This window comes from Sylvia atricapilla, chromosome 8 (genome assembly GCF_009819655.1).
Source record: "Sylvia atricapilla isolate bSylAtr1 chromosome 8, bSylAtr1.pri, whole genome shotgun sequence".
Lineage (NCBI taxonomy): Eukaryota > Metazoa > Chordata > Aves > Passeriformes > Sylviidae > Sylvia > Sylvia atricapilla.
The window spans coordinates 15,720,918-15,733,683 of record NC_089147.1 but is presented as its reverse complement, the minus strand read 5'-3'; the positions used below and the strand labels follow the sequence as shown (position 1 = coordinate 15,733,683).

At 41.6% G+C, this 12,766-nt stretch overlaps 1 protein-coding gene across 1 annotated transcript in view; it reads right to left on the bottom strand.

Moving 5' to 3' along the window:
- BTAF1 (B-TFIID TATA-box binding protein associated factor 1) overlaps nucleotides 1-5,763 on the bottom strand; it is a 43,668-nt gene extending 37,905 nt beyond the window's left edge. The window contains exon 1 of the mRNA XM_066323804.1: nucleotides 5,539-5,763. Within this exon, the coding sequence (XP_066179901.1) occupies nucleotides 5,539-5,552 (14 nt within the window). The 5' untranslated portion in view covers nucleotides 5,553-5,763. The remainder of the gene's footprint in view (nucleotides 1-5,538) is intronic.
- Between the last annotated feature and the right edge of the window lie 7,003 nt (nucleotides 5,764-12,766).

The window sequence follows — 12,766 nt, the reverse complement described above, 5'->3', positions numbered from 1 at the left end:
GAAATGTTTCTGACACAGGCATCAATGCAGGTGCTTAAGAACAGTAGCATCCAGTAGCATTTGAGATGCTTCACCTACAGAGGAGCCAGCACAACTAAGTGGTGGCAATCTCCAGGTACCACAGTGATTCCATCTTCTGGTCACCAGCTTTGCACACTCGGCATTAAACCAAGTTAGACATGACCCTCACCCAGGCACAGGAGGCAAATGCTGCAGCAAATTACCTGTCCTGTTCTTCATAATCTGCAGTGCTTCGCTGCTGCCCCCAAACAGAGGGCTGATCTCCATTTGAAAGGACAGTTGTCATACTATCTAAAGAGAACTTTATGGCACTCCTGTGAAAACAGGAGGACCTGGATTTGAAAGCCTTTCAGCTCCAGAGGCATTAGAAAGCTGGTGGCTGGATAATTAATGTCAAGATACAGGTGTAAGCACCAGTCTCTTCAAATGTTTACAAAAGAACACATGTGCAGCTGCGCTGTGTAAAGATCCCAAGTGTGCCAGTGTAAGTGTTCCCACTGCGCTGGGTCCCCACAGGACTTCAGATGATGAAACTTCCAATTTGTTGCTTCCAGTGAATGGAGGCTTAAAAGGCACAGTGAACTGATCACTGCTGCCCATAAAACGGTCTGTTTGGACTTTACATCTCTGTGCCCCAACATGTTAAACTGTCCCATGAGCAATCTCTACTAGTAAATAGTAAAGGCCATCTGGTATGAACACCTTCTAACTACCTTAGCATATTCTTCAACCCATTAAAATTGTGACTGCACAAAAAATCCTTAATGGCACAGTCCTTGGAACACTAATGTCAAGCTCTGCCTAGAGCTCTTTGAAAAGCTGCTAGCTAGCACCCATCAGAAGGCAAGGGAATCCTCTTAGGAGTTGATATTTTCAACATCCAGAAAACTTCCTCCCAGGCACTATTTCTTAATACAGAAATAGCCCAGACACCTTGAAAGCATCCCTAAATTAAACTTTAGACTTGACAAGGGTGAAATTCAACCCTAAGTTCTAATGGAGTCTGAGCTTTTCTTGTTGACCTGACAGTCCTCTGCTGTCACTTCATCATTTGGTCAAATCCCAGCTTGGTCAGCTCTAAACACTCAGTCACATGAATGGTTAAGTAATCAAATAAGCAACTTTCAAATACACAATCAGCCAGTAAGAGAAAAAAACCCACTCAACAGAATTCAGAACAAAACCCAGAAGTGCATTGATACACAAAGAATGGATTGTGATTTTACTTCTCCTAGGTGTGTAAACAGTTATGAAGGTGGGACTGTGGACAAGGAAGAAATCTAGTTTCCTACACAGCAGCTGAAGGAGTATCTGGAATGAAACAACAGCTCCATGACTACACCAGGTCACAGTATTATACACTGCATAAGGAAGCCAACCAAATGCTAAAATTAGTATAATTAATTCCATATGGATTGCCTATTTAACCTGTGATCTACAACTTGATGCTGTACAAGTTTTACTTGTAAACTATTACATATGTATCTACAGCTAACAATGCACCCCAAAAGGTGACCAATTACATTACAAAACCTGTGAGAAAGAATTACAAGTTGAAGCAGCTGTCAGGATAGACTAATACAACACATGTATTGGTAAGTAACAAAGTGAGCACCTTGGTGACTAATCAAATTCCATCTGCTGGAGCAGCTTGGCACTCAATCAGCATGCAATCCCGACTTTCAATTTTCACTTCAGTCCATTAGAAAAGCGTGGCTGAGAAACTGAGGACTCTACCTCGTTTGGGCAGCAGTGCAAGTGCTGGCTCTGCTTCCTCCCTTCCCATGACTCTATCCGCCCTCTCACAAAGAGCAGCACAGAGGACAGTCAGTCCGCTGTTCTGGTCTTCAAGATAATCTCCACCAACAACAAGGGAAAAGTTACATTATTCTTCCCCCCCTGTTGAGTCTGAACTCCCATAAGCATCTTGGTTATAGAACATCTATTCTTATGCTTTGGGCATAGGCCTTTAAACAGTAATGAACACATACTTGCTCAGGTTAACTCCTGCTTTTTATGCAAGAGCAGCCGTGAAGTAATAGTTTCCACAGAAGCTAAAAGCTGAATTCTTTATAGAGAAAGTCTGTGATAACATAAAAAAAATTCTAAAAGATACATATAGTGCACATAAGAGATTTTTGATGCAGTATTCATTTTGAAATATTATATAAGTATTGATGCCAGGCAGTGCAGCCACTTGGGAAGTCAGAGCCCTACAATTCAAAAGCTGAGATCAAGACATGAGGCATGCTTAGTTCACAGGAACTGTAGTATCACAGCCTTTTGACATTCTTCATTTTAAAATAAAAACTAGGTTCCTAACCTTCATATTACCAGTCATACACAAATTCAAGCCAACAAGCCCACTGAAAACTCTAGAAAACAGTATTAATCTTACGCAAATCAAATCAAGAATGGGTTGCAAGAGCAGCAAATTACGCCTTCTATATTTCTGTAAGGAACTGTCTTGAACATACCCTGAAGAGGTTGCCTTTAAGATATTTCAGGGAGAACTTAAAGGATAGACCAACTAAACTGAAATTGTTTACTCTTAATGCATCTTACCAGCTTCCTAGTTTTGTTTACATTTTAAAAGTACATTGATTCTCCTTCATACTGCAAAGGCACTCAAAAACAGGACAAAGGCATTAACACCTTAGTATAGAATAACACAAAGTGCCTTTGAACACATTAACACATTTGATCTCAGAAGATCACCAGTGAGCTACTCCAATTGTTCACTCGGATCATGCACTTTGTAGGAATGAAGCTGAAGCAAAAACTTTTCACTTCCCTTTTTCCTTCTCAGTTCCACTATCAAAACCATTGGTATTTTTTATTAGCTATGCAAGCATTATACTACTTCATTTATACTGCTAAGATTGGTGACAGAAGCTAGGGCCTACCAAATCAGTTTGCAGATTCACAGAAGGAATATTACCCAACTATGCCTACTTCTGGAGGATGGCATTCATTAGTCTCTTTAGCATAAAACTACCAGAGAGATTAATATATATACAGTGCAAATATTTTCCAACACCTTTTGCTGTGAGGTAACTACTGTTTTGCTTTATGTCTGTTTTCTAGACCATCAACGCAGAAATGTCTTATAGAAGGTTTTCAATCCATGTAACATAAAATTCAAGATTAAATATCAGACTTTTTATTAATAGGTTACAACTAGCTCCAATTACTTTTAAGATGACCTAGCTAATAACAAAGCTGCAAATTCTGAATCTAATTTGGAGGTATTTCAAAGCATTCCCTATGTTTGTTTGGATCTCCCTGAACAGATTAGGATTTTGAGAAAGGTTTTCAACTGGCCAAAGAACAGAAACTAAACTTTGCTGAGAAAACCCCCACCTGATAATTTACTGAGAATGTAAAACTACTCCAACCCTCACTTTCAAAAAGTTATTGTTAAAAGAATTGTTCCCATATAGAACTACCCCTAATGAAATTATTGTTAACATTTATGCTTGGTATGCACTCCACAAGGACTGTGGGCTTTGGAGAAAGATTAATTGAAGTCAGCTTCTTCCTCACTCTCCGAACTTGTAAGAGGCATTCAACAACGAAATATTATGCTAGTCCATAAAAAAGTAACCATAACTAGAGGAAAAGTGGAATTAGAACAAAAGCTGAACTAAGCCTTTACAAAAAATAGTTATGTGGTTATATACTCAACTACACCATTACTTGTAATATGTCTGAAAGAAAAGGACCTTTGAAGTTCAGTGTTGTGAAGTAAAAGGTGAAGAAAGGTATCTTTATTTATAAAAGCAGCACTGACACTGTATCAATGTTCCTATGGTCCAGCAGCAGAAAGGAAACTCCATTTATCAGGAGCTACCGTCTAACTTCAAAGGGACATAGACAGGCTTTGCTCTATTAAAGATAAGCACAACGCCAGACTTATACATTATCACTTCTTACAATTATAGAAACACTGTTGTTCACTAGGAATAGCGAAGATGTTACAGCACTCCAGAATGTGTATTCTTTTACCTAAGTTACAAGTGAAGCTGAAACAATTCTGCACCATCTCACCAGCATTACAGCACCGAAGTTCTATACCTTGTGTTCAGTTGTGTAACATTTGGATACTAAAACTATAATCCCAAACAGTATATAACACTATTATTAACACATCAACTTATAATGCTTCACATTGAATCTTAGAATGAGCCATTATCTAGTTTTCCTTTCAGTTCACAAAAGGTGTTAACTACATCTTTGTACTGCCACTTTCCACTAAAGCAACCTTGGCAACTGAAAGAGAAACCAGCCTTTAGAGCAGACACAGCCTCAGCATACAGCTGAAAAGCTCTATCTTGATATTCCAGTTAGCCCCCATATCACATGTACATTAGCAAAGTTGGTTAAGCAGACTGACCAGACCAAATGTAATTAGACGACTCCTCGACTTTACATGATGACTTATTTTAATGTACAAAGTAATCCTGTTACAGCAATCCTTACAACTTCCATGTTCTTCTGGACAGATTTGGGAGATGAGAAAAAGCCACAACAAACATATAACAAGTTGATAAAAAATAAGAGTGGACTAAAACAAAGGGCTACTTTGTAGAAACTACCAAGCTTAAAATAAAACACCTGCTACTAGAATTCTTAAAAGGTGCACTGTTCCCATTAATTTTGATGAAGAATGGATTTCCACTATAAATTTGCACACATTTACTTCGCTCTATAGAATTGTAAACTTATTTACACACAGCTACTGCAACAGAATTTACTTTTGTGACAGCACTTTGAAGTGGAGATACTACCAACACGTGACTTGGAGCTAATCTATCACAAGCTTAATTTGGATTTATGGTTTCCTTTCAAGTATCCTGTTAGGAAGCTTAACCTGCCCATTTCACACACCCCCCCTCCCCCCCCCCAAAAAAAAAAAAAAAAGCGCAGAAATTTGTGCTCAGCACTTTTTATAAAACAGCTGTGTAAGACACACCTCTGTATCTGTGAATGCTTTAAACGCTGGCACACCCCAGAGCACATGTGTGCAAGCAGATACTGCCCAACATTTTGAGGCAGAGCCAGAATACACTGATCACTTTTCTCCATGAAAACCCGTTTTATTTTCATTACTTTACAAATAAGAGCTCTGAAACGCAAAAAAGGTTTATCGCCAGTTTTGGGGACTCAATACCATAATTTCCTATTCCCTAGCAGTTTAACCACCCTAGCAAAGACAAGCCAACAAAACGAAGGTGTGGAATTCAAGAAGCCCGAGACGCCCCAGGCAGAGCCCCTGCGGCCCGAGGGAGGGAGGGGGCACGGGAGTCACCGCAGGTCAGGAAGCAAAGCCAGAACACCCCAGACCCCAGCGGGGCGGCCGCGGCGAGCTTTCCGCAGGCTCCCGAAGTAAAAGGAGATGGAAAGCGGGCACCCCTCCTCCCCGCCCCCCCCCGCACCCAGGCCACACGGAGAGCCGGGAGCGCCGGGTCGCCGCTGTCGGCCCTACTTCCCCCATTCTTCCCAGCTCCTACCGACCTGGAGACGGCCATGGCCGCCCGGAGCCGGGCCTAGCTGACGGCGGGCGGCGGGACGGGGGGGGGCCGGGGTGCCGCCCGGGCGGAGGGCGCTGGGCCTCGCTCGGGCCTGGGGCGCCGCACCCGGCCTCGGCCCCACCGGCGATCCGCGGGCAGCGGCTGAGCGCGGCAGAGGCCGGCGGCGGTCGGAGTGTCGCTCCCCCAGGCGAGGCGGCGGTGGCGTGGGTGGGAGTGGCGAAGGACCCTCGAAGCGCGGGTTAAAGCCTCGATTCCCCCATCACCGGGGCGAAGCCCAATGCCTGGTTTTATATGAGCAGCCATCTTGTATTTATTCCCTTCCTCCATGAGAGCCGCTTCCTGATTGGCAAGAGCGCCCAGCCGCAGCCAATGGCGGGAGTGCTTCTAAGAGCAAGGAGGGCGGGAGCGCGCAGCGCCCGCACTGAGCAGGATCGGCCATGGAGCCCACCGCGCCGGCTGGGGGGCGCCGGCCTCTGCCGGGTGTTCCATCTGCAAGGGATGGTGGGGGTGAACTCAAAGGAGAGCACCCCAATCTCGCACCCCGAGGGGAGAAGAGGAATACAGGAATGCGGAGTAAACGCTTTTTGTTCAATGTCCACTGGATGGTGGCCCTTCTGCCGCGCCAGCACGGCGGGAGAGGGCGGTCGGTATTCGCCGAACCAACGCCGCCCCCCCCCTCTTGCCGATATCCGCCGCTCATCGGCCATGCCCGGTGCTGCGGCGCGAAGCTGCGGCCCGTGGGACTACAATTCCCGGCATGCCCCACGCAGGTCGCCGGGCCCTGTCGGGCGGCCCCGCGGGGTGGTCCCGCCGTCCTTGCGGCCCGGGCGGCTCTGGAGCCCCCGCAGTGAGGAGTGCCAGTAACACAGCGGGGTGGTACCGCAGGGGGGTTATGGCACCCCAGCTACGCCAGGCAGCGGCGAGACGGCTGGTCCCACCCGGTCACGGCTCCTCCGTGAGGGGCCACATTCTTTCCCGCTCTCTGCCGTCGCCTCGGCTGGGACAGCGGCTCGTCCTCCCAGCCCGGCGGGCCCCGGGCGATGCTGAAAGATCCCTGCAATCCAGCCCGGCAATGCCCCTTGTTCCGGGTAGGCACACCAGGCTCCCAAGTGCTCGCTATCAGCCTCCATCAGATCCAGATTAAGAAATTAACCTTCGACTAATCATTTAAATTAATGGTCCCAGACTGGTACATAAAGTTAGCTGACGTAAATAACCTTTCACGTGATAAGTTGGAAACAAAAGAATAGATTTTTCTTTCCTGTGATGGCATAAACTTGGATAAACACATGAATTTGCATAACGCTGTATGATAAAGTTTTCCTCTGAAGCCCAGTGTGCTGTGAGTGTTTCATAGCCAGCCCTTCTAGAGGGAGTTCTGCTCTCCCCAGCCTTTCTGGTTGGTCTCCTTTCCCCGGAGAGTCAACCCTTCGTGTATGGGTCACTCATAATGTCCCCACGAGCACATCTTCCAAACACTCTAACGCTGCGTTAGCACTATCTTTTGACAGTTCTATAAAGACACTGGGATATAATGCTTCAATCTATCCTTATCCATGCAGCTCCAGCCTATACTTCAGCCTTTCATAAAGTACTGCCATGATGCCGCTTTCCAGCCTGTCTCTTCTCCTGTCCTTTGGTGGGAGCACTGTGGCAACTGGAAACTGGCATTAAAGTGGCCCCGAACACCAGCAGTGTGAGTCAGCTTGAGGCCTTTGAGCACAGAGTGTGGCCAGAGCAAACCACAGACCTGTTTTTTCAGTGGTAGGGGTGGGTTTTGTCACAGTGCTACACTCAAGGACCCAGGTAATGCCTTTTGCCTCTCATGTCTCTGATGCAGTAACTACCTTTAAATAGCTCAATATACCTTCTCTAGCTGAATACACACCAAAAGTACAGCAGGTTTAGCTGGAGGCCAAAAGCCTCTTACCAGAGTACTCAAAAAACTCCCCCCACCTTCCTTTCTGCTGTCCCGTGCCCTCGTGTTGCAGGTGCACCTGCCTGGTCCCTGACCATGATCCCAGGCACACGCCTGCTCCTGTCCTCTGTGTGTACATGTTTGACCTAGCTGTGTATGGGGAGGGAAGCAGGGAATTGGGGTAGGGAGCAGCAAGGAGCAGACTGAGGGCGGAGATACTTTTCTTGTATGTTTGATGCTGTTGACATGGATGTATAGCAAACATCCCTGATTGTATTTCCGTGTTTGTTTAGCCAGGAATCAGCAGTCATCCTGTCCTGCTGTGGGCATTATTGAAATGATCCTCAGGTGATATTTCCAATTCTAACATCCTGTTTCCTCTTAGGATCCTTAAAAACAGTTTTAGTTGCAGTCAAGGCAGAAGGCACATTAAACATGTAATAAAATTGGTTTTGAACAGCTCCTGCCTGACAAAAATAAGTGCAGGGAAAATACTGGTGGTGGGTCATATGCACTGAGTACTTGCTAAAATTATGATAAACTGCACTTCCAGCAAAACAATCCACAAAAGACAGAAAGAACGATCTGTTATAGCAGGCATTCTGGACTCAAACACAATTCATTCAAGTATCAAAACATATATATTTGTATTTTGATATGACATTTATGGAAAGCATATCATTACTTAACTATTCACTTGTGTATCTTCTGCTCAATCCTTTCCTTACACCCTATGAAAACTAATTCCTTGTCCATGCATCTGTTTAGCTACTCTATAAGTCACACCAACTTTGTTTGCCTTTTTTTTTTTTTTAACCTATTTTTCAAGGAGTACCTATATATCTTCTTCCTTCTTCTTCTGTTAAAAGAATCCCCCCTGAAAATCAGCTGTATGCTAGTATAGCCTTTCCAACCTGCTCCTAAATTAAATAAAACTCAGTAATTTCACTCCTTTGGTATGTTTTAATCAGTACTTCCTGCATTCATCCCAACTGCTTTTATTTTGATTTCTTTCTCCTGCCAACTGTGTTCACCTGTGAACTCTTTTTGCTTGGGCTGCAGACTCACAGCAACAGCAGCTCAGGTACGTGTCCTGTTGGCTGCCAGAGCCCAGGCAAAAAATGGTGCAGCCTCCAAGTGCTCCAGCTGTGCAAATACCAGATGACAGAGGCACTGTTTATCAGGTAGAATCCCTCCCGATTAGACCTGACATAACATAATCTTTTACATGTTCTGGACTTTTAGAAGACTAACTTTCAGTTAGTTTTATGTGTCCTGAAGATTTGTAGATTTGTGTTGCTCAGGATTACACCAGCCTCTCTGTAGTGGTAGGTATGACATTTGCTGCCTTTGAGGCTGATAAAGATTATTTTCATAATAGCTTGCTCGTATTTTAGCATCTATGTTATTTGATTTCCAAATTCCCTTGGAAATCTTGTCTGAAGACAAGCTAGTCCTAGAAGCTTGCCCCTGCTTAGCAGTTTGCTTAGACAGTTTCTCTGCTGGTGTCTTAATCACTATCATTATTTTGATAATCTGGAGAAAAATTTCTCTGAGATAGATTTATGCAGTATGAACTTATGCAGGTAAACCATGCAGTTTCTTTGCAACATGTATTTCTTAATAATTCTTTCTGTTCTGAGGTCTGCAAACTAACTAGATATCTTGTAGACTATTTCTAACATTTAAACTTTAAAATTCTTATTTGTTTTTATATATTTAACTGTTCCTTCTTCAAGTATTATTTTATATTCCTTGTTTTTATTTGACATTTTATCTCTGTCGGTTAGGCCTCTCTTAACTAGGGTTTTTAAAATCAGAGTTTTGCTTGCTTAAGGATTTTTTTTTCTTGAATAATGTCATTTCTTGCTAACTGTCTCTTACTATGCCGCTAGATTTTTATTTAAAGGTGTATTTATTTTTAATCATCTTGACTAGTTTCCATGCCAACTCTCGTGGCTTTTAATTGTCTTATTTTTACTCCAAGGAAGTTTTTTAGTAGCTGCAAAACCTTGTCAAAAGCCTCTTGATAAAAAAGTCAACTTGATCATGGCCTTCCTTTTAAGTTCTTCACAATAAGTGCTGGTGGCTGGAGGCTGGATGCTGACTGAGAGCTCTCATAGTTTAAAAACACCCCAGAGATACCAATGAAGTGCTGGATTCTGAGAGACAAACCCGGGCAAAGCATTGCCACCCACAACATGCAGCAGCAACACTTCAGAAAAATGTCTGACGGGCTTCAATTTCCCAACATCAAACGGGATTGCAATAACCACTAGGTAGTGAAAATCACCAACATCTGGAAGATTCCCAATGTCACCAGGGCTGTGTAATTATCTCATTAGATTCCATTACCTCTGAACATATTTAACATTGATACAATTTTCCTGAATGAGAGGCTCATGATATGACAAATAGAGAGGGAAAACTTGTGATTCTCTTCTTGTGATTTTCTGCTCTCAGGGATTTTATTTCATGAGAGGGCATAGACTTGTTCAGAAGTGTTGCTTCTTGCCCATCTCCATGTTAAATAGATATTCTGTACAACTCATCAATCTTGTACAAGGTTTTACAAGCACCTTGGTTTTGTTAGCTGTGGACTCTAATTTCTTCAGCATTTAGTTCCATGATTCTGAACTTTGCATTTTCTAACTCAGTTCTATTTTCCACCCTATCTTCTAACACATGAAGACATAAATTACTGATATCCTTTGGAAACCTTTTATGTAGAAAACCTGTAAATCTCTTAGTTTTGTCTAGCAGTTATTCATGCTATCCTAAGTTAAATAAATATTTTAGAGTTTGGGGAGTTTATTGTTCCTGTGGCATTTTTAGAAAATGGTATTATCTATCCATTTCATACAGTCAGACTTTTTTTTTCAAACAAACTGTTGTTTACATTTAAAGCCTCTCTCTTTTGACCTTTCTGTGCAAGGAACTACACCAATTTCTATGTCAAGAAAGTAACTAAAGTAAATTTGCATTCAGTAAATAGACTTAATACTGAAGTACTAAGGGATTAACAGTAATAACTTCCATGGACTATTGCATCTTTATACCTGCTCTCTCACTGATATTTAGGATAGCAGAGATCTCCATTTATACACAGAAAAAAATTGTATATATATATATATGTTTATAATGCATATATACCTACATTTATACATAGATATACATACATATATAAAAATGAACTTAGCATTTCATATCCAGAAAGAAAACTGAAGGGGAGAAAAGCTCATGTCAAGTATATAATTGGGCTTGTCGGGATCAAGGTAACAGACACAAATGAGCCAATCAGAATCAAAGAGAAAGGAAAATAACGAGGTCAGACTCTTCCTATAAGGCTGCAGGTCTTTTTATATAAGTCTGTGGAAAAATGCAACATGAAAATAATATCAGAAAAACAACTAGAGACCTTTTATTTGGTTTTCTATTATCTAAAGTTGTGATGTTTTAAGGGCTTTTTTCTTTATTTAAGTAGTCTGATTGTTCTTTATTTTTTCATGACCTAATGCAAGAGGGACATTAGCCTATGCAGTTACAAAAAAAAAAAAAAAAGAAAAAAAAAAAAAAGCGCATATAATTCCAGTGTGCACAAACTGAATACAAAGAGCATAAATAGAAAAGCACCTCTGTCATCAGGGACATAAGGATTCAGAAACACACTATAATGCTGAGTAAACAAGGCCAGAGGTTTCACATCTAGTCCAGCTCTTTCCAAAAGCTGTTGCTTTTCAAAGATAAAAAAGAAAGCTAATCTGTGGCCATCATCACAAGTTCTGCAGCAGTTAATGAGTTTAAATTCGATTTAAAAACAAGTCTGGTGCATGTACCCTCTGCTCTCTATGTATTTTAACTCATATATTTAAATGATAGAAAGCAATAACTGTTTTTCTTTTACTTTAATTTGCAAATATAATTTCTCAGAATATATTTTAGGCCTATGAAAGATTTCCAGCATGTAGTATGAATATCAGAGTTCACCATTTGCTGTATACCAGAGTTGCTATTGAATATCTACAAACACGACGTTGATACCAGGATGTGATAGTCCCATTTTTCATCTGAAGTGTGCAGACAAGGATCAATCAACTCTAGCATTTGGATATACCAGTTTATACTTCTTTTAAAATTTACTTTGTGCATCTCAAAGATGGACTGGGATTAACAGATATGAGCAATAGTTTGAATTCTGTTTTTTTTCTCCTAAAAGAGTTAATTTCATTTTATGGAGTTTTGTTTGGTAGTATAACTCTTGAAAATAAAAATTTCTTTCTGTTTATGTTAGAAGAGGCCCTTTGAAGAACTACATGGGGAACATCCTCATCTGTAACAACTTTATCAGGTTTATCTGTGTTGAGGAGTTCTTTCATCTTCCTTTGTGGAACATTTAGTCCTGAATGTTCCTCATAAAGGAATAAATGTCTCCTGCTTTGAGTATGACTGTATTGACTTGCTTGCTTTACTTAGAGAGTTACTTCAGATTTATTTGTTACACTTTAACTAATTTATAACTGTAAGTTTTGTGTGATGAGTACAGAAATAGCAACATTATAGTGTGTTTTGATGCTGTCCTTAAAGTGTGAGATAAGACAGGTATGTACCTGTAATAGACAAACTGAATTTTATTCTTGGATTCCTCAAATGATGGGATTCCTGATACCCAGTAAAAACTGAGCTTGTTTTCAATGTGGAATAGGTTTGTGGAGCAGTTTCTTACTTGACTGTCTGAAATTCTCATTGGATTCTACAGGGAATATCCTCAGGATATTATACTACACATAGACTAGATTTAAAGCTTAGAGAGAAGGCTTAATTACTTTTAAGATCCCACACCACTTCTCTGTAGGATTAGAGGGCTGAGTGCTCCTGTGTTTTTCTGATAAATGTTATTTACATCAGTTCACACAGAGCCACAGGCACAGCTTAGAAGACCCAGATAAGAAGTTGTCAGGAACTCCTCCTTCAGCATGTGCCCTCTTTTTATACCCAGTAATCTTCCACCAGCTTTTTAAACATGCACCTTTTGCACATTTCTTCCCTCACACTGGTGACTCCCTCTGACACTTGAATTTTCATTGTGCCTCCACAATTTTTCTTTTTTAAAACATTTATTTTTAAAAAGGAATTTCTTTTTTAAACATTTTCTTTCTAAAACCTTTCTTTTAAAAACATTTCTTTTTCTGTCTTTCCCCTGCAACCCCTGTATTGTCTTCTCATCTCAGGAGGACAAAGAACCAAGTTGCTTCCTCACCTGGTTTCTTTTTGTCATCTGTTTTTCTGGCTCCCC